We start from the raw sequence: 25986 nt of genomic DNA, 5'->3' as shown, positions 1-25986 counted from the left end.
AAACATAGTAATACCTAGATTAAGAAGAAAAAGGAAATTTAAAAAGACGAGATAATTTTGATGACTTGAAAAGAAAATCCTATTGTCAGGCAGGGTTAAATAAAGAAAACCAGGAAAGACTGAATAAAATCCTTCAAGGGAGGGAGGTGGTGTGGGGAAATCAATCCCTAAGCAACGCCTCCAGTCTGGCAGGCAGAAGTCAGTCCTCACCTTCTCTGTAAAACAGCCTGGAGTGAAACAGGTCCTGAGTCAATGGCTGGAGGAGAGGGTGCTTCTCTCCACTCCACTCCAGCCAGCCAGCAGAGACATGGTTATGCTTGGAGAAGTAATCTCCTCCTGAGGTAAGGAGATTTTCATTTTAATTTTGCACTAGTCGCTTTATACAGGAAATGTCAGCTGAATCAGGGGAGTTAATATAATCAGATATAGCTTAGCACAGCAACAAATACATCCAGCAGAGAAAATAAAGATAGGCAGGGATAATTTCACTAGACCTCCTTCACTTTCAATAGCTCTGTTCCTTTCTCTTCCTGAAAGGTTACCTGTATTTTTACCCTGCCTCAAAACAGCAGGTTAACACTGATGGACAGAAGAGCCATATAGGAACCTTCAAAGCACTAGCCTCTTTCCAGCTGTACATTTTCTATACTGCCTTCATCCTGGCAGTACACGAACGCTCATGTTGGACATGCTGCACCCCCTGCAGAAGGGCCACCCTTCTCCCCCAGCCCCACCACAGGTGAAGCAGAACCAAAGTAAACTTTGGGTCAAAAGAACTTTTGGATCAAACAAACAAACAAAAAAAAAAAACACAACCAAAAAAAAAAAAAAAACAACAACCCACTAGTCCTGAAGCTAAAGACAGCACATGCTGACAACACCACCAGGGCTCTCTCTTTTGGGTAAGCTTTCTAGGACAACAAAATAATACAGTCTCAGGTTGACCTAACATCTCAGTCTTTTTTGCTTGCTTGGGTTTTGGTGATTTTTTTCCATCTACCACCCCTAGTCTTTAGAGACTTTTTGGGCTTTCACTTTACTGGAGTTAGACAGTGATGGCTGAGACCCTCTAAATTTGTCTATTTCCATAAACAAAACAACTAGCCTGGCCAAAACCCTCTCTGAGATGAGCCACGTGTTGGCAGTGTGAGGACCAGCAGTAGGCACTGACCCTCCAACCTTTGCTCAGTGGAGCTCTCAGAGGCTTTTCAAGGAAGATGCTCCCCACGGTTCAGACTGACTTCATCATGCTATCCTACTGTCCCCACAGCCTACTGAAAACAGCGAGGCATGAGGGGCTAAAAAAGCATGTTGGTGTCTCAAAGAGTTGGTCTATAGACACTGCAACATCACTGGAGTCTGGTGTCTTTTGCAGCACCACATCACCATTGCGTGTTCCTTTTCAGAGCAGGAAACGCACCAGAGTTACATGCGTAACCACTCATAAGTCACAAAAAAATGATCAAAAGTCCTAAACATGATATTGCTTGAAACTCCACATGGGTCTACGTGCTACTCTGATGGACTTCAACGCGAACTACTAATGTAGACAGTTGGGGTTTCTGTGTACCCACAGACACGCACAGCCTTCGAGCAGCCTCTGCCGTGTCAGCCGTAACTAGCAGGGAGGATGTGGTGGTGGCTGCCCCCAGATTAGGGCAAATGAGTGGGAAGCCACTTTCTGTGCTTTCAAGTTGTGAGTTATTCTCAGACTTCTTTCCAAATAACTTAAATTTCAAACACAATTCTGAGCCTCCACATTTCCAGTTAAAAGGAGATAAAATGCAATAAAACATGATATTATGAAAGAGACCTCACCATTTTTCAGAAAGAAACTGCTCCTTGACCGATGCCTCCACTATCCAATGATTGGGAGAAGTTAGTACCTGCACTCAGGCTTGCCCTGGATTATGTCTATTCTTGGAAACTCCAAATGTGGCCACACGTGGGACTAACCAGTCAAGAAAAACCCCAAGACCCGTCTTTGATCTTCCTGTTACGTAAATTCACACATCCTCAATAACAACAAAGGAAAGAGAAGTAAACTTTTTCCAACATTTCCCATTTTCCTCGGAAAGCAGCAGCACTACAAACATTTCAGTTCTCCATCTCTTGTCTTTGAGACCTTGTTAGCAACATGCTAACAATTAAAGACAGTTCCTGATGTCCTTTTCCCCCGTATTGCTGCTTAACAGCCATGACCTCTGGACCTGCAAAAAAGTCTTCCACACGTCTCTTGCACAGTTTGTACTTTCCCTGTTCCCTGGTTACAAATAGAAAGCTTTTCCCAAATTAACCTGAAAAAGTAATTTTCATGTCTCCCTGTCAAAGCACAGTTAAAGGGAACACCTCCCTAGAGGAGACAGGATAAATGATCTATTAATGATTTTATGAATGGATAAATGTGAGAGCAGTTCCCAGATCCCGAAGTTGACACTTGGGCAGAGAAAAACATGCATTCCTACTTGACAGCTAAAGAACTGAAAGCTGCAGTAATGCTATGTGGCCTGTTAGCACACACACACACTTCACACACTCCAGTGCCAGGGTGTGATATTAGTCATCTTCTCCATCAGTCCAAGACTACCCATTTCCTTGGGAGTCAGAGTCAGACTTTCTGTTCATGTCTCCCTCCTAACATACCTTCTGCAAGTGGGATTAGACCGTGCCCATGGTCCTTAGGAGTAAGAGCAGCTCGAGTAGCACACAGGGAAGGATGACAGCAAACCCTGCCACCACTTCCATGCCATGGGGCTCGGGGTGCTGCTGTGGAGAAGGACACCATCTCCCTGCAAACCCTTGCTGGGCCCTCAGGTGTGGCTCAGCTGATTCCTTCTGTAATCAGCTCAAATCAGGGTGAGCTGCCCATGCTGCAGCCCCAGCACAGCCTTCGAGCCAAGCAATCAGTTTCTGGGGCAAAACAAGAGCAAGCATTAAAAATTCATCTCCCCCGTGCTGCAGGTAGCAGACAGCAGAGCAGATCCTGCCTTGATTCTCAGGTTCTGTACAGAGAACAGCCCCCAACAAATGCAGTTTGAGGCCACAGGTAAAGCAAGTGGGAACCATGGTGTAGGTCTGAAGAAAATAACCTTTTTCTGCACCCAATCCTAGATTTTCTGGGTTCTTCCAGCACAGCTGACATGCATGCTCATAGTTGATACCACAATAAACAACAGGGAAATTAGAAACATCACACTATAGAATCATAGAATCATTAAGGTTGGAAAAGACCTCAAGGATCATCAAGTCCAACCGTCAACCCAACACCACCTAACTCACTAAACCATGTCATGTTGCCTGTCCCACATCCATCACCTCCACCACTTGAACACAGTCCTCATGCGTAGTCACAGGAAAAAAAAAAAATCTACCCAGATACTTTTTCAGGGCAATTGTCACACTAAAAACTTTCAAGTTTCGGTGCAAAGCAAATTTAGGCAACAGAAATGCACATGAAGTATATGGGAATCATTATGGAATAAAAATCACCCAGATGTTTTAAACATGTTCTATTGTAAACATGCTCCACATGCTCCTGGCCTGCCCTTCAAGAGGCACCCAGGTGAAAAATACAGGTGACAAAAACAACCCCTTTGAAGGACAATTTCAGATAAATAAACCAGAACAAGCACAAATCAGCTCCCTGCGTCCGAGATCAGAGCAACAGCCAAGCAGAGGGCACACACAGTGCGAGCTGTTACGAACGGCCCCTTCCAGATTTCCCCCATCACTCAAGAAATCTCCAGTCCACAACAGCACATGGCCCGTGTGAAGAATGCCATTCGCTTATATACTGCTCAGTAACTGATGGCAAGAGGAGACACCAGAGTCCAGCTCTTAATGGAAACAAACCAAAATAACTCCCTTACCTTCTGTGAAGCTGCCTGTAAGAGTTATGACAACAAACACTTTGCCTTCTGGTTCCAAATCCACCTGAAAAAAGTAAAGGAAATGTTAGAAGATTGTTCTTCAAGGCAAGATTCTGCATGATAAACCCTGTCAATGTTTGAAAATATTTGAAGAACTATATATAGTTCTCACACACACCTTTAAATTTAAAAAAAAAAAAAAAAAAAAAATCAAGCATCCATGGCTCAAATTGCTCAGCACTTCTAGGAAGCAGAAGGAGTCAAGTTCCTTATTTTTTATGAAGACTGAACGTTGAACAATCTCAGCCTTGCTAGAGGAAATAAAGATTTTGGGGGCAGGGATGGAGAGGAGCAACATTAAACACACACAACTCTCTGGAAAAACCCATGTGTATCTGTTTGGTGAATTATAGGCATATTTTCTCCCTATTATTTCTTATCCTATTGAAATTGTGTCAGTCTCTCAAAATACCATCAGTGCTGGGGTAAACTAATTTCTTACATAAATCACCTTTTGGCCTTAAACCGTAAAAAATAGGAAACTGTTAGTGCTGTTGGACCTGCTGTCATTTAATCTAAATTAGATAGAGATACAGAATACAATTTTAGGGATAAGAGGTTCAATCCCAGGGTTGGTCAACCTGTCCTTGAAAGAAGGTATTTATTTTTTGGTTAGTAGCTCTCTCATTTTTTAGTTACATTTTTAATTAAGGTCTTGCTTTTGGTTTGGTTTTGGGGTTTTTTTTTTTTTTTTTTTGTTCATCAGCTAGTTTTTAGCAAGAATCGTAGCTAAGAATCCCTGAAATTCAAGTTAGGCTGTCACACAGAAATCTCACTTTAAAAAAAAAAAAAAAAAAAAGGCACACCCCCGCCCCCCATACATCCCCAATGCAAAGTGAAAATTAGCAGAGGAACGTGACACCTCGTGGGTATCAACAATCTGTGCAGAACACAAATTATGAACATAGAACTCTCCAGAGAAATGACTAAACATGATCATTCAAACCCCCTCTGCTCTCGTACAGCCACCTTTCCCTGCTCTGGCAGAAACAGAAGTCTCCTACACAAGCAGCACCAAGTTTCATCACGGAGGTGCCCAGGATTTAATACACCTCAGTATGCACTGTGCTGTAGAAAAATATTTCCCAGTCCTGCAAGAAAGGAAGCTGAGCCTACGTTCCTCCTTTTGTCTTGGGTAACACACAATATATCCCGGATTCCTCTCCAGTGCTAACACATCACATCACTCAAATACACCTCTAACCACAAGCCTAAGCTCCCAGAGCAACGCTGTAGGGACCACCACAAATACAGACATTATTTGCCCATGGCATGCAAAGTCCTGCCATGCACCCACTGTTCGTTTTAAGGGAATAACATGAAGATACAGGTCAAAAAGAAAGTTGAAATGTATATATCCAAGACAGGAGCCAAACAGCCACACGGCAAATGGACAGACTGTATTAGCATGGCTGTAAGTGGGGGAAAAAGGCATCCAAGCCAGACTGACAATGCAGTGTTAAGGCACAGCAGCGCTTTCTGCTGGCACCTCCGCTCCCAGGGATGCTAACTGCAGCTCCCCCAACACAAGGTGAGAGAAACGATCATCTGGGGTAAGTGAGGGGGAAGCAAAGACAGCACACACCATCACCATACATTTCTCTAGCCTAAAATTTTTAATTGAAATAGAAAAATTGTTTTGGGGATTTTTTTAGGGTGAGACAAGCTAATATTTTCAAATAAAAGATGAGAGAATATCCTATTTACATTACTCCAGCTACAGTCCAGAAGTGAGACATCTCTATGAAGAAGATACAAAACAGGGAAGCTAGAACTGCTTAGGAAAATTCTATCTAAATGTTGATTTTATGGATGCTGTATTTTCCACTTTAGGAAAAAAAAAACCCCACACAACAACAAACCATCAACCTCAGAGGGAAAATTTAAATTAAATATTTATCTTTGACTCAATATTAATTTTCATGCTTACTTGGGTTGCTTCCTACACTGGCTTTAGGAAGCTGTGTTTGAACAACAATTAATGTCTCCACTAATATGAAAGACATTCCCCAAATAAACTTCAACTCCAGCACTATCATGCACCATTTCTGCCCAAGTTTCAGTTCACTGGGGAGAGATGCAGCTTTGTAAAGAAATGGTCTTTCAAAAATACATAGTATCTATAATGTACATACACATCCCATAAATCAACTTGGGTGACTGTATATATCAAGATTTCAGATCCTATGGGAAAATCCTTACTTAGGTTTCCAAAATCATTCTTCAGTTCCTGTCATTTTTCTGCCAGTTTCCATAGACAGCGATACATCAGACTCCTGCCTTCACGTGCACAAAGATCCTTTCCTCCCTTCTTCTAACATACACAGATCTCCAGCAGGATACACAGCAAATCCTGCACTCCTTATTTAGTCTTAAAAGCAAAGGTTTGTCCAGACACAAGCAGCTGGGCTCAAAGCAGGAGATGCAACAAAATCATCAGCCACCTTTGACACAGGGCACAAACAAAAATTGGCCCAAACTCTGTGACACACCTTGTTCTCCGTCTGTGCAAATGGGATTCCCCTACCCAGGGTAGCATAGTCTCACAAAACAGAAACAAAATCATTTTGAAAGTAATAGAACAAGATTTCTGAGAGTTACAACATAATCTCTCTCCTCTCCAGACTCCAAGATTAAAAACCAGATTAAAGACCAGTAAAGACCCTACACCGACTAACGTGCCATCCTGATATTACACCACAGATCTCAATACAAAGGATCTAGCTACACTCAAGAACTTTTCACGGAGCATGTTAACACGATCTAATGAAACATTAGAGCTGAAAGGCTCCTAAATGAGGACTGAAGTCCCAGCATGCCAGGAGCTGCAGATACAGAACAACTCTGGCACAGCAGAAATGTGACTGATGGTGAAATCTTGTCTTATACAAGAGTTTAACCAGAGTCTTGTTAGTCCCTCTGGTCCTAACTTGATAGCAACAGCAACAACAAAAGATAAGACATAATGAATTTAAATAATTAAAATTAATAGACCACTGATAAAAGTCTGGCTTTTGGACCTGCTGTGATCTCCTTTAAAGACGACGTTTGAGAAGCTAAATAGCAGCCAATGACATATCTGAGACCAACTCCCAAATACGTGTAAAGCGCCTGAAACAAGATAATCTCTGACCTAGAAAATGGAAAGGAACATGTCTGACCGCAGATTTGCCCTCCCATAAGGCTGCCTGAGATCAGATGATCGAGCAGCTCCCAGACAGCAACACCCACCTGACGGGACATGCTTCCTTTCACCATGGCACAGATCCCCCGTCCCACAGCCGCACAATGTGGAGAGACCTCATGCTGGTGGCAGTCAATCCGCGAACTCCTCAGGCTTGCTGGACCACAACTCATGATGCTCCTGCAGCCAGACGGATGCTCATGTGCTGAGCCGGTGTGCACAGCAAGCAGCTTGCTAAGCCCGGGCCCCAGGGCTAACCTCAGCCGTCCTTGCGGCACAGTTCCCTGTGTTCCTACTCGTGCTTTACACCTTCATGACTGTGCTCACCCTTTGCAGCTACAGAAAGAGTACTCACTGCAGGACAGTTTTACCGACCCAGCAAGCAACTGCAGCCACATTTGAGCACGCAGAAATACACCCATAACCATCTGAAACCAGATGCCCACAAATGAGGAGTGTGGTACCCTACTTCTGCCCCAAAAGGAGGAACTCCAAATATAAGCCCTCCTTCAATCTCTTCAGTCACTACAGGCCTTCTATCACTAGCACCTCTTTTCACAGACCAAGAGGACTTCTCACTGTGCTCTGTTATTTAACAAGATGTGAGCACTTCAAAAGGAAGCAGCTGCCAAAGGACCGGCCCTCCAGCCATGGAAGGGATAACCCTACCTAGCCATGGCTGGCCGGTGGCCCGGCCCTGTCTGTGTGCTGGCAAGGCTCCGGCGGTGTCGGTACCTCCCAGCATCAGGAAACACCCTCGGGATCCAGCCTCACAACAACAGTGCGGGTGTAACACATACCATGCTTACTCTAAGTTTTGCTTCTAATTTCTTTTATTCCCAGCATTAACCACGGCTGCTTAAAGGAAAAAAATTATGTTTTTACAGAGAAGCAGTGGCCACAGTACTATTCTTGTCAGAATTATTAAAGTCCAAAGCAGACCTTGCAATCAATTTGGGTCAACAATGCAGCTGATGCTGATCTTCTTTCTCAAAGAAAGCAGGAGAGGCTCCAAGAAACTCAACAGCCTGAAGGCAGCACAGATACTGCTAAGGGGGAGCTCCTATATCATAATATAGGAGATACATGATACAGGAACATAGACATCTGTATGTATTTGACAATATTCAAAGAGTAATAAGTACAGAGAAAAGTTTCTTAATGCCAACACGTATTTGGTACAGGATAACTTATTTTAGGGAACATCAGAATACTACCTGGAAGGTTTAGGATCAGAGCAGGAGATACACTGCAATGGGAAAGTCCTGCTGTATTGGGAGAAGCAAAGGAGAAGTCTGAATTTTTATGCATGCATGATACACATAAAATACCTCTGAATGCTATGAGGTACACTGATCTCCAAATAAATCAAACTAAACTGGTGGCACGCAGCGCGATGAACAGCCCACATGGTGCAGCATCACACCATCAGCACGCGTAGCCGTAAACTGCAATCACCCTCCCCTTCTCTGCTGCTTTCATCTTCAGCCTGGTCCCCAGAGAACAACTGGGAGGAAAAACATCAATTTTCTGTCTGGTTTAGCTAAACTCGGCCAAGTTTAGCAAACTGGGAGAGGAAAGTATGCTTAGCAGTGTACTAGAGCCTTTAACCACCGCTCTCTTCTAGTCCAAGGAAATGGAAGACAGTGCATTCCTCCGTAGCACAGGGGGTGGGTAAGATTGACTGCTGGAGCTCAGGAACCCACTTTTGGCTGAAACAACACTACAGGATTTTGTCCCAGAGCTAAGCATACGCTTTAACTTCTGTTGAACTTCACACCCATACCTAAGAAAAAACAAGCGCTGGAGGATTTTGGCAAGCGAGCTGGAAATGAGCAGGTAAGGACGGATGAGTTCAGCCACGGTTTCATTACGCTTCCAGAGATGCAACACTTTGGCAGCGAGGCTGAACACAGGATCGAGGAGGACTTCACTCCTAATTCAAACCACTCACACGGTGCCCCATGCCTGAACTTGCTGAGATCGCTCAGCTCCACGTGACTTCAAAAGGGAGCTGCCAGGGATCGGTTTCCCACAAGGAGGGGCCCCAGTCAACCATCACACACACCTCCAGAAAAGGACTGTACTAATGTTCCCAACAACTACCCAGGTGTTATTTACTCCCCTTCTCTGCGTTACAAAGAAAAAGCTAGTTTGGGAACAAATAGATGCGGGGAGACTGAAACAGGGCTCCTTAATCACACACCTTCACGCATATAATAAAAACTGGTTGTGCGTGATTCATCAATGGAAGAGGTCTGGAAAACAAATTCAGAAGGAGGGTAATCTCTCAGGCAACATATCAACACCCAGCTGAAGCATCCACTGAACTCGAAGAGCAGGTATGGTCAGTCAGCCTCTGAGAGAGCTGGCATGCCTCTGAAAAACTCCCCGCAGAGGGATGGGAAGAGGCAGATCCGAAGGGTGCCTGCGAGTCGCTCGCTCTCCAAATTGGAGATGAGGTGGACCTCCAGGATGAAGAAACATCTTCAACACTGCTTCTGGCACGAACATTAATTCTTGCAAACACAAGATCAGAAAATTTTTTTCCTCCCTTCCCCACAACAGATAGGCCAGTCTGGGAAGACTAATCTGAAGTACACTGAAATCAGTGGGAATCTTTTCATTGCCTTTGGATTAGACACAAAAGACAACAGCATCTACCCTGGAGCCCAGAACATCCTTTCTCCCACTGCTGCCCCGTCCTTTCTTCCCCACAGGCACAATTAGTAAGCATCCTAGAAGTACAACCTTTTTCTAAGCCATGTTGATGCTGACGTGGCTTCAAAAAACAGAACAAGCCAGACACTTGCAGTGAATAAATCAAATATAAAAGCTACCTGGGGACTTAATTAGCTTAATTAAACAAGTAGCTATATCTTTTTACTTCCTACACAATTTTTAAATTTAATTAACAGAACTGCATATATAATCAGTCATTTGTAGAGGCAATTCCCAAGGCTCCGTTCAGTCGAAAGAGCTGAAAGTCTGGGTTAGGTTAAAGCTGTTTTTTCACATGCCTCTAGTTATTTCTTTTATTTTTTCTTGCTTAAGCTCCTAAAAGATCATGCTTATGGAATGCCCGATCTCTCTGTATTTTAATAAGGTAGCACTGCCACCTCAGCATGCCATCGTTGGACAGGTCAAGCAGCAGCTTTCTCAGACAAATACACAGTGTCTAGATTAATCAGCCCCTCTTGTACATTTCAAGGCTGACAGACACCTGTCTATCAAGCCAAACACCTCTGAAAAATCCTTAGGGCTCTCTAGTGCAGAGAGGATTTTGCATTTCCAGACCAAAAGATCAAAGTATTTTTTCTACAAATGCACAGCACATAAATTTTAAGATTCAAATCAGTGTGCCTAAAAAAAAAAAAAAAAGGTGCCAAGTATCTTCTCATTTCTGCAAGGGCTGGCAAGTGCTCAGGGCAGTAATTTCCACCCCCAGGTGCCAAGGGCAGACGTGGACAGTTTCTCAATGACCCATGGCAAGCTCCATGCAGGGGAGGCCCTAGGAGATGCCATTTGGTGAACAGCAGCAACCCCAGCTCCACCCAAACTTCAAATCAGGTGCTGCCAAACAGCAGCATCTCCCTGCTCCCAACAAGATTGAATTTTGATGCCAGGTCTCAAAACAAAGAGTGAGCAGAGGGTGACACAGCATTACAGAACGGCTGGCAGTCCCACCTCGAACAGGTAGATCCACACACCATGCTGAATTCACAGAGCGTCAAAATCCTCACAGCCCACGGATTCCAGATGCTGTAGATGCGTGATCAGACCTGGAGATGATACCTGGTCCCTTGGGGGTCAGCCTGGCCATCCCCTGTAGGGGACGAAGGCTCAAAACTTCTTCCTCAGCCAAGTGACGGTAACTGTCAAAGTTTCAGGGGGAAAAAGAAACCTTTTCAACAGCTATTACTGCTGTATGTTCGTATGTTTAACACTTTGGAGGCAAACCCACAAATGGGTGGAAAGCTAGTCTCTCTCATAGCTGGAATAACTGGTTATAGGAGTTATTATTCTAATATTGTCATTCTAATTTTTTGTTCCAGGACAGCTGTTTAAAATATTACTTTTGTTTTCAGTCAAGCTGCATAATTATAAGCTGTGCACCAGCCATGAACAATCATGCATAACTAATGACTCTTAGCTAACCCTTGACTCTTTAATCAATTTTAGTCTGGTTTCATCCAAGAGATTACCCACCCAAACAGGAGATTTGCTCGGGTAGGAAAAGCAAGGGCTGCAACAAGATTTATCTATCCCATGAAAACTCCTGCCAAAAAAACCTGCTTGAAGGGCTACAAATAAAATATAGATGAAAAAGGAGGTTTCAAATATTTGAAAAATTAAAATTTTCAAAAGCCTGCTCCTACTGGATTTATACCAACTTATATTGCTTTTGAGAAATCTCATCTCTAAAACAATGAATTATTTATGAGTTACAGTTGTGGGTGGCTGCTCTTTAGTATATTTGAAAAAAATTGTAGGGCTATAAAGTTAAAAAGAGAGAGAGACACACACACAAATGCTTCAGGGACTATTATATTTTTGCTCTCCCTACATTTTTAAAGCAAAACAACAACTGTTCTCTGGAGGGATGTCTGATCTCTTTTTCCTGAGTTACATGGCAGCAGGAGGGAATCCAACTGCATGTTTGTCCGTCCCACAGTACTGAACTTTCTCAAAGACTGGGCATCAACTCCAGCAGTACCACCACTAAGCAAAAACTCATTCCTTCAGAAATCTAAGTCAAACTCAAAATAAAACAAGGGATGGGGGGAGTCTAACAGCTACATGCACATACAGGTGTCTGCCATGAGGAGTGCTTTGATCCACAACCCCAAGCCAAGCGCAGAGCCAGAAATTACCAGGGTGGTAAACAGGCTGAGAAGAAAACATGAACGATGAGCAGATCCTAGCAGCGAGGGTCTCATTTCAGAGGGCACAGAACATGCCAAGCATGGGACAACTCTGCCGATCTGCCCACAAACAGCAAAGCAGGCACTGAAACTCCCTCCTTGGGGCTTTCCCCTCTCGATTCGACAGGGTGGTTTGCTGTCAGCCCTTCCCAGCGGGCCCGTGGGAGGAAGGTGGTCTCTCATGGTGCTGCCAGCTCGCTGTCAGTGGCTCTCAAGGCCTGAGCTCACCAGGGCAGGACACCACTTCCCGGGGGCCTCTCAGCACCTCCGTGCTGCCTGCCCTGGCTCCCTCCCACAGCCTGTGCAACCACAGCCCCTGGGAAACCAACAGCGCGTGGGCAGCACACGTTCTGCCTTCCGCATGCACATACGAGCAGAGCTTCAGCTCTGCTGCACACAAATTATTAAACACACATCTTGTTTTGTAACACCGTGCCAAATACCACCAGGTCCAGTCCATCACTGGATTTCCCTCCCAACTCTTCTTGCCTTCCTCCTACAGCTTTTTTTTTTTTAAGGGATGGAGGAGAAATCACTGATTACTTTAATTTCCCAACAGGCAGATACTGACATCAATGCAGAACCACTAAATTAAAGGATGGCAAATGCAGGGCTTCATTTTTGGTGGTTTGAACACCTGACTACAGAAAATACACCCATGCACACATTCTGCGGCTGATATCAGGCTATTGGCTTTGCATATACAGTGTACAGAAATCTGCTTGCAAACACCTGTATATGCAATTGCAGGTGAAAGAGGCTGAAACGGGATCTCTGATCTTGAGAGGACTTACAAGATTTGGCAAACAAAGAAGCAAACATCTTCTGTTTCCATTCAATGAACAGTAACAACAGGCCAATAAACCTCAACAACCAGTTATTACCAACAAAATAAAAATCTTTCAACAGCTCTAGAGCCCTGGGACACCACTGTAGCTATTGCACTCTGGACACGAGTTGCAAAGGGGTGATGCCGACAGCTCACGTTTTAGGTCTCTCACTGAGCACACCATGCAGGAAATGCCATTTTCTATCTCCAAGTTCTGGAGATGATCAACATATGTATTTTCCATCACATATATTAACTCAATATATTCTGTCAGAAATAAAAACAGCAAGTTGTGCCAGTTTTGCTGTTCACAGTAATAAAGAAATATTTCACTGATGGGTGCCAAGAAGGCAAGTTGGTGGCACTTCCCGTTTGGAAATGCTCTAAGGGCCGTAGCAATGAGTTGGTGAGCAGATTTTCCTCAAAGTAAAACACTGACATAGCTGAGCTTAGCACTGATGCCATGTTCCCCGACACAGAAAGGGTGAGTGCTAACGAGGGAGCGAGTCCAGGTAGCCAAGGCACAAGCCAGTGCACACCAGTGACCTGGGTTTTGCCCAGAGAGGAACAGAACAGTCACCAGGCAGAAATACAGAAGGAGAAACAAACAAACAAAAAAAATGGGCAGATGCTCTCGGTCTTGAGGAGAAGTCTTCCAAGACTTCACCTGCAGTTTTAATTAACCTTATTAACAAATCTAGGCAGGCTTATGAATCATTCATGACTTTACATTAAGCAGCAAAGTCTGCATCATGGTCTGAGGTTCTGCATTCAAGGCACTCTGGTTGGTTGCCCAAGGATCATCACTGCACAGCTACAGCAGGAGAGCGCTGTGTAACCTGGGGGAAATCCACTGGGTTGTACAATGTCAGGCAAGGCCCTCAATATCCTGTTTATGGATGCAACCCAAGGAATTGCGGACCCCTAAAACAGCTGCAATACTCTGCAGAGAACCCCTCTGCAGTTTTCTCCCCAGCACTTTACTCATTATACTTGCATTGTTGTTCTCCAGTATTCAGTGCTGGAAAAAACTTTGTTATTCATAGGTTTTATTGTGTAAGCTTGAACTTCTGTGATATTCTTCTCATTCAAGTCTCCATGAGGTATGTCACTATTTCTAAAATATCTTCCTACTATATACAATTCATTTGGTGTAGTGCTACTTTTCCATTTTTGTCCAATAGCCTTCCTACTATATACAATTCATTTGGTGTACTGCTGCTTTTCCATTTTTGTCCAATAGTTCTTTATTCTTTCTAAAACCAGGTCACAGCTGATGAGATCATGAACCATTAAAATCCATTAGTTCTCTAGACATAATCCATCAAATTTCTCAACACCCCAGGTAGAAAGGGGAAAGGTCACAACATTCTGCTACTTCAACCATTTCTGACAGAGACTCACTTTTGAAGAGTCAGATCCCATCTTTTTAATAACAGTTAAAAAGTTAAGTCCTGGTGGTATAGCAAAAGGCAATCTGACAGAAGAGTCCAGCTACTTATGGTGCTTGATCACTACTAATGGGTGCTGGAAAATAAGAAAAAAAACCAAAAGGATCCTGGAATGAGACATGATAAGCATCTTGATGCCTGCAGCTTGACAGCAGGAAGCTGGGGTTCTGCAACAGAGATTCAGCTGCAAACCAAGAACTCTGCAAGGGGCTTGATTTGCAGGCACCTACCCTCTTCTTCCCTTCGAGTGATGAAAAGATCTGTACTTACTGAGGGCCTTGCAATACCCAACACTACACTGTTTGGTTGGAAAGCATTTCACTTGCTGCATGAGAGGCCAACAGCCATCTGTCCTGATCATTGCTCACCCATCTCAGCCTGACTTCCAGAGCTGCTGTAGCACTACAGTGGGGACAGCTGGAACCCCAAAATGTGGATGGTAGGGCTAAGGGAACCTCCGTGCCAGGCAGGCCCACAGCACTTGCTTTCACGCCTTCCCACGCAGGCACCCATCCCCTTGTAGCAACCCTGCTGTTGCACCCCTGCAGCAGTGGTATTGTATCTCTCCTAAAGGCAATGTGAAGGAGCAGCATATATGAGATGATACATATCTCCACATTTTCAACAAAAGACCACAAAGCCCCTTGGGGTGCTGAGGAAACCTTACACCATCAATTTATACAGAAGGAAAGCAACGTACAGGGATGGCAGGAGCAGAGCAAGAAGCACTGCCTGTGGTCTTCAAAAGCCTGAGCTAGCACACTGCATGGCAGGCACACCATCTTGAAAAAGTGCAAGGAAGTCTTTGCAGTACCTGTGAAAGCAATGTGTGCCTGGAATGCACAGCAGTCCGGACATCAAGACGACTCAATTGCTCCAGAGCACCAGGACCTAACGTCCTTTTCAGTGACTATAAACCCTTGCACTAAGTGCTTTGGAGGGGGGGTACATAACACCACCACCCCAGTCACTATCACAATGAATTAATTCAGGTGCAAAATCAAATTATCAGCAATATTTATGACAAAACATAAGATTTCAAGCAACATGTCTCAGTGGAATGCCAGTCTTTAGAACTACAGCTGCCATCACGGATATTCCCATTTAAAGCCTTAACTGCATTATTCATCCTTAGTGAGGATACAAAAAGGAGGGATTAATTCCAGCAGCTTTCAAAACCCAGATCCTTCATGGGCTGTAACAGCATGGAAAAGCCTAAACACCTATGCTCTAACCATTCTTTCCAGATCTTGAATTAATCAGTGACTTCTTTCTTCCTCCTCTCACTTCCTCAGTCAGCAGTTTCTTAACATTGAAACTCTTAAGAACTAACTTTTCTATCCAGCCAGTATTAATCAACCACATCTCATCTCACACTCCGTGTTGCAAGATGATATGTCAAGTGATTTGAGATGGAAGGATGATAGCAAACTATAAAATATGGGTGGTGTCTCATAGAAAAGAATTTGCTCAGGACACAGGGAAAGATGAAGAGGAAGCTTAAAAGTACTTCAGCCTGCACACTAACCCCTCTCCCATTCCCTGACAACAGCTTAGGGGGTTGTTTAACATCCCTGGTACACATATCCCAGAATATGCTGTAAAAGCAATAGCAGTTTCTGGCCACATAGCCAATTAGACGTTTCTAAAGGTAAAAAAAAAAAAAAAAAAAAAAGGAGTGCCAAGGCATGCACTCCCCCAACATTCCTGAAGGTATGATGCTTGCTCCTGGTGTCCAGATGTTACCGCTCATGTCTCTGCTCTAATCCCACGAGGTCCAGCACTCAGAGTCACAGTCAAGTCTTCATGCAGCAAAAAGAATGTAGGTTGGGATCCAGTACGCAGCAGACAACACCCAGAAAGGACATGTCATTGCCAACATTTGCTTTGCCAAGTTAGATCATATCCTACTTGTATAGTGGTTTTGTTTGTGGGTTTGTTTTTCTGTTCAGGGTTGGGTTGGGTTTTTTTTGTTTTTGTTTTTTTTTGAAAGGGGAGAGGGAAGACTACAATAAAAATATTTCTGTAAAGCAACAGTTAAAAAAGGGTGTGTAGATGGGGTTCTTCATGGTGAAGGATGCTGGGTTGTGTATTTGTACAAAAAGGATTAGGAAGAAAAAAAATATCCTGAAATCCTGAAGCCAAGCACTGCAGTACGAGACAAACTGTCCAAGACCAAGCAATCTTTAGTCCCATCAAGTCTGTGATTACAGTTTTCCTCATCTACCTCATGAGAGAGATGATCTCACTACCCACTTGTGACCACAGTGTCATAGCTGTGACTCCAGCAATTGAGCTGAGACAGGAAGGAGCTTAAAAGCTTCGGCCTCCAGCCTTCCCCAGGCCACCGGATGGGTGACAAGGTACTGTGTCACTGGGATATGCTGTTCAGCTGACCCAGCCATCTGCCTCCATCTGAAGGAGGAGGCACTTCTGGGGTTTGCATGCAACTGCGAGCTGAGGGGCAGCTTGCTGGCATCTGCCAACAGCATGCTGTCATGTATTTCCCCTTTTTAATATTTCTTTTTCCCTTTCCAAAGCATGGTTTCAAGATGAGGAAGAACTTATAAACCAATATAAGCAAATTGTACCTTGGATTAAAAAAAACCGAGGTGGGAAACCCAGAAAGAGTCTGTAGAGGAAAAGGTCAGAACATGGTTGGAGTGGTTTTGCTCACACGTCAATTCCTGATGCTGACCACGTTTCCCACCCGAAGCTCAACATCACCTAAAAAGCTGCAGATAAATGTTCTCTTCAAAGACAGCTTTTGCTGGGGATCACTGCGAGTCCAAGCATATGGCAATCCTAAGCAAGCCAAGAGCAGGACAGGCTCTGTTACAAGGCCATCATATTTAGGACAACTGCTGTCATGTTCCCTCCTTGATAAATATTTAGTTTCTTTGTGAATGGAAGGCCTGGCATTTTATCTGTGTTGTAGCCAATGTTGCATGTGCTTTATATTACAAACACACATGTTTTTAACTCCAGCCCACTAGCCAGTATGTTTAAAAGTATAAATTCCCTTCTGGAGATAAGTACTTCCCTACCTGGGTGGCACTGCTAATGTGGACCTTATGCTCCTCTTCCCGTTGACAAACAGCCCTTGCTGAGGGGAGACACACTACCTTAATTCCCAAAGCAAAATTTTATTCGCTCCAGGAAAAGTCACATCAATATTAGTTTTATAACTGTAACCAGCAAGCTTTCACCAGCTGAGGACAGAAATCCCCTGGACAGCATTTATCTTCTTTCAAAATAAAATCAAATAACTTCACTTCTTTAAGGTTTACCGAGCCCCATAATATAAAGCCAAGAAGCCAGTTAAACAGTTCCTCTCCTCTGTACGGCAGGATGCTCAGTAATGACCTTGAGGGGAAGAAAATGAAAGAGAGACAGTCTGTCTAATAACTAGCATACATCCAAGGAAGTGAACCATTACAAACGCAGTCCCCTAGGAAAAATAATAAAACACCTAATACTGTTCAACTCCCAACATGCATGATATTGAAACAGGCCTAGATAACATTACAGAAGGGAAGAATTAGATCCTAAACTAGCTGCATTGGAGCTGCCGACTAGATCCTTACCACGGGTGCACCCTGAGTTTCAGCTTTTTATGAATCTAAAAGATTCCTCTTGCAGTCCAGTAGCACTTGAAAGGCTTCTGGGACATTACCACACACAGTAATATGAAGAAGTGGGGTGGTTTCCGATACTGAGATAGAAAGTCTGAATAAGTAATGACCCACTGGAAAATTTATAGCAAGAGATGGAAAGATCCGGTACTTTTCAAACACCTACATGTTCTGACTGTGGCTTTGAAGCAAGCCACAATATTATCTATTGTAAAGAGCATCATCCCTGTGGAAACAGTTGCTTAATACTGTTAGAGATGGAGTAAGAATAAAGTTTATAGGTGTACAGAATTTTGCAACTACCCATTTACTGGCTAAAAATATATATATTTAAAAGGGAAAAAAAGGTTCTTATCATTGACAATGAAGAAGATTCTCAGGCACAGACAAAGAGTATTTTTGCGCAGTTGAAATAATTAAAAAAAACAAACCCACATTTCTCTGCAAATAAAATTTCATATGCCCAGGACTATTAACATAAGGAGACTGTTTAGTCAGCCTAGAAATTAACCACAAAACTTATACTGAGAAAATGTTGATGAGCTTTTTTGAGGTCAGGAAGATTCCTTCAGAACAATCTTTCAGGAGCCAAGCACAGGGGCACTGAAGTTTGTTAAAACCAGCAAGCCTCAGTTACTCTTTTCTCACCTAATGTTCATGTTCAAAACAGGAACAGGAACTTCCAAAATGTTACTAAAATAAGAAGTGGCATTGCTTAAAAACAATGAGTACTGCATATCCATTGCTGAGGCAAGTCTCTTTGCAGTAAGCTTATTTATATATAGAAATAAATCCACCGACCTTGTATTAATCACAAAGACCCCTTTCTCTATGACAAAGGGAAATGACAAACTTGCAAGGACACATCAGAAGCCTTCTGAGATCACATCCACATAAGCCAAAACATGTGACAACTTGAATGATTATTGCTTCTCTTGGAAGAAACCCACCCAGACCTTACAATTTTATTCTTGAAAAAATCAGAAGAATGCAATTCTAAAATAAGCCACCCAATGTTTCTGAATATAGCTTCAATTCTCCATTCTAAGGTTCTTCTAAAAATTCTGGAGTCCTAAAGTTCTTAATTCTAAGAGTTTTACCCAACAAAGTGGTAACCAGAGGGAACACAATCAGTCACGGGATTTCTCCTCACTACACACAGCACTAAGCGAGAACTGAAATGAGTGTGCGTTGGGTCCTATCTGCCCCACAACACATTCACAGGCATTTCTACACCACGAGCATCAACATCCTGCACTCCTGCAGAGGTGCAGCCACATGCAGCAAGTGCTCACCCAAGACAAGCTAAGACACGGATTTCAACACCTAAACCCTTCGGTGGAGCTTCAATAACAGAGTGGGGTTTTGTACATGTCCAGCAGTGGTTGCAGTTAACTGCTGGGGGTTGGTTATGAACTGATACATCATTAACTTAATTCTTCAGTAGGTATAAAATAAAGGGAAAAACCACCTTGGTATCAAGCTTTGATCAAAAGGAGATTACTGTCCCCAGTCCCCCCCCAAAGTTCCTCCCCCTTTTCTTCCGGCCGTCACCACTCCTCTGCAAAGGCAGCAGAATGGACGCTGCTTTCACACAGCTCGAAAACCACAGTTCACAGCCCACTACATTAACTCATTTGGCCTTTGACTGATGTTTTATCTAGCAAGGTCAGCTGTGAAATGGGGTAGGCGAGAAGCAGAGACATACGTAGGAAGCACTCTACCCCTCCTGCTGCACAGCAATTGCCCATGGGGCAGAGGAGGACAAAACCCCGCTGGGTATCCTCCCAGATCTGCCCTGTACAAACTGCCAGAGCTCACAAGTCACAAGCCTGCTGAGAAAGTGCTCCACCATGGTTAAAAACAAAACCCATTCCTAGTCTGGATGACTTTGTAAGTATTCACCCAAATGAAAAGGGTTTCATCCATACTAGCACATGAACACATTTGGTCTACAAGGGGCTGAAAACCATTGTGTGAGGATGTGCAGCATAGCCTGAATTTTTGATGCTTTATTCCTGAGCCTGCCAGACACTCCAGAATCCAAGAGTTTGCTCTCCATTTCAACACTGTCACTCCAAGATTTGGATACAGTGAGTGCTGGCCTGCAGAGACAGCACCAGAACAGTAGCCGTGGGGGGTACCACTGTCCTTCAGGTAGAGCTAGAGATCTTAGCCTCAACCTATAGAAATCTGGAACATGCAAGAGAAACCATATGTGCTTCTGTAACATTGCTGCCCATTTCTTTTGTCTGTATCACACCCCTTTGGTCCCTCAAAGGGAAGAATAAGGCCCTACTGTCTGGGGTCACTAGGGCAGCTGTAGAACTCACTCCTTTCTCGGACACGAGCATGATGAACTTAATGCTCTTCTAGGCTTGCACCAAAAACCATTGAGCAAGATTTTGCAAAGGGAAGTGAAACACGTTCCTTCTTAGAATCAAGAAGATGAGGAAAAACTTTATCAGCTGTATTGGCAAGACAGGCTAAACGTTACTGAGCTAATTATTTGAAAATGTGGTCAAAATGCATTACTATCATTAAGTACTGACAGGTTTATTATAATAGGAGCTAATTTTTGAGAGAAAGATGGCTTATCCCAGCACAGCTGGGTTTCTACCCATTTTTGCTCCACTCTAAACCACAAACAGCTTAGTCGCTTGTATTGGAGCTACTAAACCACCACAATTATGTGCCACTACATTAAGGAAGACTTAACAAACCAGCATTTTTTCTTAGTATGGGTCTGTAAGCTGCCACATCTTGAGTCACTTGCAGAAACAAGATGCTGAAACTTCTAAGAAATGAGACTGACGGTAGGGTCATTTCCAACAATCTCCACTAAGTCGCCCTCCCTCACTAGCCACTCTTGTGTGCAATTCGTGTGGCAGTGCCCAAAGCTCCTACACTGGACTTCTTACTAAGTAAACAGATAATGAAGTGCTAGGTGTGGGGCTCCATCTTCCAAACTGATTATCAACAGCAACACTCCCACAAAGCCCTATTACGAGATAGAGGATCACCCTACACATTTTACACCACTGTAGCTTTTGTGTTAAATAGCGTGTTCTGACTAAGTAGCTTTGACAAGAAATCCCACCATGGATTTGGACAACACGGGAACATTTTCCTCACATGGTTATATTTTCTTCCATGCTCAGAAGGAAACTGCCTCACAGAACAAATTTTCATTGAATATATTAATGTTAGATGCCTCAGCCTGTGAATGACCTAGATAATAAACTCATTGCACGGAAGCCAATTCTTTCCTCTTTCTCAGAGCTCCATGAGCACTCACTGTGCTCAATAAATAATGTACAATCCAGCCATCATTATAAACTCTTGTTGCATACAAGAATGAGGAAAGAAACATGCCCAGTTCTCAGAGCAGTGCAAAGCTGGCAGTATAACTCCATTGATGCCACTGGGAATCCATTGATGTAAACCTGGCAGGCAAAAGCAAAGGCAAGCACCAGGCTCTTGTTCTGCTGAAATCTCACAGAAGACACAGGCAAACTTTTTCTAGAGTGACACTTTACAACAAGTAAAAAAGGAGGAAGACAACTTTCACATTGATCTTACTAAAAATAGATGCCAGAAAGAAGTGAGGTAGGGAGAGCATCTTCTCATGGAGTGTGTCAGAGTTTACATGTGAGAGAAGGATAAGAATTAGGCCTCACTGAATGAAAAGTTTGTCCCGCTCTTGTTCGGATTTAAAGCATTTTAATTTAAAAAAAATTAAAGGATACGAGACAGAAGAAAATATTCAGTAAATCAATCCCCAGATTTCACCACTTGGAGCAACATATTTGTCCCCTGCTCTTCAATTCTGGGAAACAAAAAAACAAGCTACGTGGCCTTGTTTACCAAGAAAAATAAATGTAGGACAAAGTAGGAATTCAAACAGGATAAACTAGTCTTTCATTAGTTGTTCTGGATCTAGAAGACCTTCATTATTCTGAAGGAACTTAGCCCAGAACTGAATACATTCAGTACAGGATGAGCACACTGACCAGTCTAGGTGGAGAGAATCACTCACACGTAGACAAGCCAACTCTGATGCTATCGGAGACAGCACTTATTTGCAACTATTTTGTCAGATAAAAGTGCTCAGGAGTACAGTACAGACATCCCATGCTGATTTTTACTGTCATAGTAAAACTGTCACCCTCTTACCTACCCTAGAGCCAGCCAGCTCCAGCGAACTGACACAACCTTAAATGATCTTTCTGACAGTGCACATCTCTCTGACTCATACCTACAGAACTCAGCACAGTTATGACTGGTCCCTGCTCGAACCTACTACAGCATCTATAAAACTGAATGATGGCAAATATTTTCTATCCAAAAGCAATAAAAGGATTCCCAAACCAAGACTCCATCACTACCACAGGAGGTTTAAGATACTAAAAACAAGTGGAGATGTACATGAAGACTTCAATTTACAAGTGATGTCTTGCTTACATGACAAAGTAAAATTAAATTTACTCTAAAGAAAAACAAGAAATACAGTACGATGCTGAAATGGAGACTAATGACAAAGACCTAAGGAAAAAAAAAAGAAACAAGCAAAGGAAAAACAGAATCGACAGAGCAGGCCAGAGAGAGGGCTAGAAACCAGCAGCGCTGTAGAAGGGTGTGAGCTGCTTTCTCAGACCAAATCAGACCAGCTGACAAGTCAAAATCCTGCCTCTGAGGATGGATGATGCTAAAGATAAGAGACAAAGGCAGGAAAAACATCTCAGTGCTTAGATATGGGACTATCTCAAACCTCTCCTCAGGCCCTAGATGCACATTGTCAGACTGTCTGTCGGTACAGTTCTTACTATTAGGTGCAGTGTCCTGGGACAGCACAGATATGCAGCCTATTTCTCACATCCTCTCCCTCACTTGCCTCCATCTGAGACATTGCAGGGTGCTGCTGATCTGTCAAGTGATTTCACACTGCAAATGATTTTATCAATTTATTTTTTTAAAAACTTACAGTAGACATGTAATACTCATACACCAAAGCAGACATTTTGAAATATGTGTTGCATGGATGTATTTGCCTCCTCCTTTTGACAGAAATATCTGCATTGCAATAAAAAGTTAAAAAAAAAAAAAAAAAAGAAATCCACTAAAGCCTACACAGCATTGCCATGTTGGTGAAAAAGACAGAATAATCTCCCACCTCACAAACTGAAGTCAACAACCAAAACTGCCCAACTTTTGCTTCTGCACCAGTACTTCAACTCCTGTCTGTCCAGCAGAAAGGACACCTCTCCTGGAAGGAGTCTAGAGAGCTGCCACCGTATCACTGATACAGTCAACTCACTCATGAAACTCAGTACTTACAAAACTTGGCAGGTGAATGCCAAGAAAAAGTCTTTATGTAATGTCACCTACAGGTTCACACAACCCTCCCTCCTCCCCTGCCAACATTTTTTTGTACTGCCAAAGCTCGTGGGTAACTACAGTCACAGCAGCACGCTCTTTCTCCAGTGCAAGCTACGCTGACCCAAAGGGCAGGTCTACAGCATATCGTGGAGCACAGAAATTCCCATCCAGCGACAAGGAGGGCCAGCAGACAAGCTGAAATTTTGTCCTAGACCTGAAGTACCAAATACCCTGCATCTGTGTAGCCCAGTGCCAGGGCTGCCATCCTCCCCAGGCTGGGATTCCTCAGTTTGCAAGGTGGCATTCAGAGGAGACAACCCTGGCTGTGACATCCATCTGTCACGCAGACAAGACACAGGCATCCCCCATCAGTGGTGGATGCACCTCCCTGTCTTGAAGGCTGCATCCTTCCACCAGGATGTGGATCACCAGTGGGCTAGAGAGCATGAGGCTTTCCAGATATGCAGTTAGACGTGGGTCCCACAGGAAGACAGTAGCCAAAAACAAGCTGGAGGCTGCCAGAGCAACTCTTCTGCTTGCAACCTGCCCCACATCTGGGGAGCCCCAGGAAAAGAGCAAAGCAGGGAGCAGGCTGTCAGCCGGTAGAACTGCTCTGGCAGGCCTGGGGGATAGATCCGGTCATCGATTAGATGCCTCTGGTCTGGCGTAACAAGGGCACAAGGGCACACAAGGCCTTGCAAGGGCAGTGAAAAAGCTTTTTTTTTCCCCATCACCTTGGGCCCAGCACAATTGCAGATATTTTAGTGCTGAGTATCGGTAGTGCCAGAATTGCTGAGGAACGCTTGCTCTCGCACAGCACTGCACTAACGCAACAGAACCCAGCTTACGTCTGTCCATGGCGCTGGCTTTCAAAATAAAGCAGGATGGTTTCCTCAGTGATTTACTTCCCTGAGCAATGAGAACATCTCATGATGTCAAAGAATAAAAAAATGTCATTAACATCACATAAATTTAAGTTGTTTGTCTGGCTTACCCTAAACGGCTTAGCAACATTAATTGGACTCTTCAGGATGTGCATTGTTTTAGACATACATTTGCTATTCCTTGATATAATTATAAAGCAAGTCTTTTCCTCGCAGCCAGGCAGGGATTCTTGTACCAGCACAATCGAGGGCACGGCTCGGGAGAGAAACAACCACCAGCACACAACGCCAGGTTAGTTCTCCAGGACTCCAGCCTGGTTCACTCCACAGCCCCACAAATAACGCAGGGGTGGAATAAGTGATGAGAACGAAGATTGCTCACTGTCTCCAGAAGAAATTAAGTCTGCAGCATGGTTTGACATATTAACTGTGTGCCTAAATAGGCTGAGATTTGAGAGGCAAGAAGGTTGACCCAAAATCTTTTACAAAAGCTGCCAGCAACTTGTTTCACTTGATAACTCTTCTACTCCTCTTTTTCTCCATGGTTACATAAAAGGTCCCTGATTTCTTGATTGTATTAGCAAAGCACAATAGCTACAATCAAGCCTAAAACATCAAAGGAGCTTTAATAATTTGCAAAGAAAGGGTGGGAGTCTTATTCACTTCAGTAAGGGATATGCTTTCATATTGAATTACACTGTAAATCAGTAGACTTTCTAATGGCATTTCAATAGCTTAAATGGCCCCCTTGATAATCTTTTCTGCAGGGTTTATTGCCTATAAGCTCAAAAAGGCCAGAAACCAAATCATAACTCAGAAAATACTGCAAACAGAAAGCCTTGGACAGCCCAGATGAAATGCATTTTTTACAGAAAGACCTGTGGTAAAAGCGCAGTACAAAATGTGAAGAGAGCGAGGCGATGCCCGCAGGCTGCAGAAAACAGGGCTGGGGATGGACCTTCCTGGGGTGCTGCAGTCACCCCGCCAGCCCCCTCCTCCACACACAGCCTCTCAGAGAAGAGCCACCCCAGGAGCTTCTTCTGCCATGATTAATGCTGCTGAAGGAGCCCCAGGGACCAGCCCTTGGCCAGCCCCCTCTCCTTCTAACCAGGGCCTGCAGGTAATTCAGCAGCAACTCCACCAGCTGAGCAACAGGCAGCAGCAGAAATAGAAAGCTAACCCTGGCATCAAAGTCAACCCCACACCCCAGCAACCATGTTAGCAAGGGTTTTGACAAACAGCTCCAGAAAACCTTGTGTGACCGTGCAAGCTGGAGCCACTCCCAGCCACCTGCTCCACCCCACACCAAGAAGCTGCCACCAAGACAGAGCCGAAGCACCGGTGGGCGGGCAGGCAAAGGTAGCGTGGGGACAGTCCAACAGGGGACTGGGCTCCAGCTGGAAACCTGAGTGCCCACCACACCACAGAGCCAGAGGGCCCGGGTACCCGTCAGTGGCATTTGAGGTGAGCTTTTCGTCAGCTGCGACCAGCCGCTGAGCCGAAGCAATGTGGTGATACTTGCACAGCCTACCCCAGCCAAAGTGCACTGGGTGGGAAGGCATGCTCCTCTCCAGCATTCCCAGAGCCCTTCCCAACTCCAACAGCACCAAAGTAATAATTCCCAAGACATAGCTGGGAAAAAACAGGCTAAGCAACACACTAGAGATCCAGTACCACAACAAGACAACAGGCACCCAGCTGCTTGAAGGGCAGCCAAACTCATACCCTGCTGTACCCAGCGCAAAGCCACGGCATACACTCCAGCCTCAC

The 25986-nt window shown here is 44.0% G+C and overlaps 1 protein-coding gene across 1 annotated transcript in view; it reads right to left on the bottom strand.

Moving 5' to 3' along the window:
* The window catches only part of LOC104472104 (protein kinase C eta type-like), a gene marked incomplete at its 5' end in the record, with an annotated part of 117392 nt that overhangs the window by 86069 nt on the left and 5337 nt on the right, over window positions 1–25986 (bottom strand). The window contains 1 exon segment of the mRNA XM_010087652.1: window positions 3870–3933. Within this exon segment, the coding sequence (XP_010085954.1) occupies window positions 3870–3933 (64 nt within the window).

This window comes from Pterocles gutturalis, unplaced genomic scaffold (genome assembly GCF_000699245.1).
Source record: "Pterocles gutturalis isolate BGI_N339 unplaced genomic scaffold, ASM69924v1 scaffold19011, whole genome shotgun sequence".
Classification (NCBI taxonomy): domain Eukaryota; kingdom Metazoa; phylum Chordata; class Aves; order Pterocliformes; family Pteroclidae; genus Pterocles; species Pterocles gutturalis.
The sequence above is the reverse complement of the archived record's forward strand: the minus strand, read 5'-3'. Positions and strand labels throughout refer to the sequence as shown.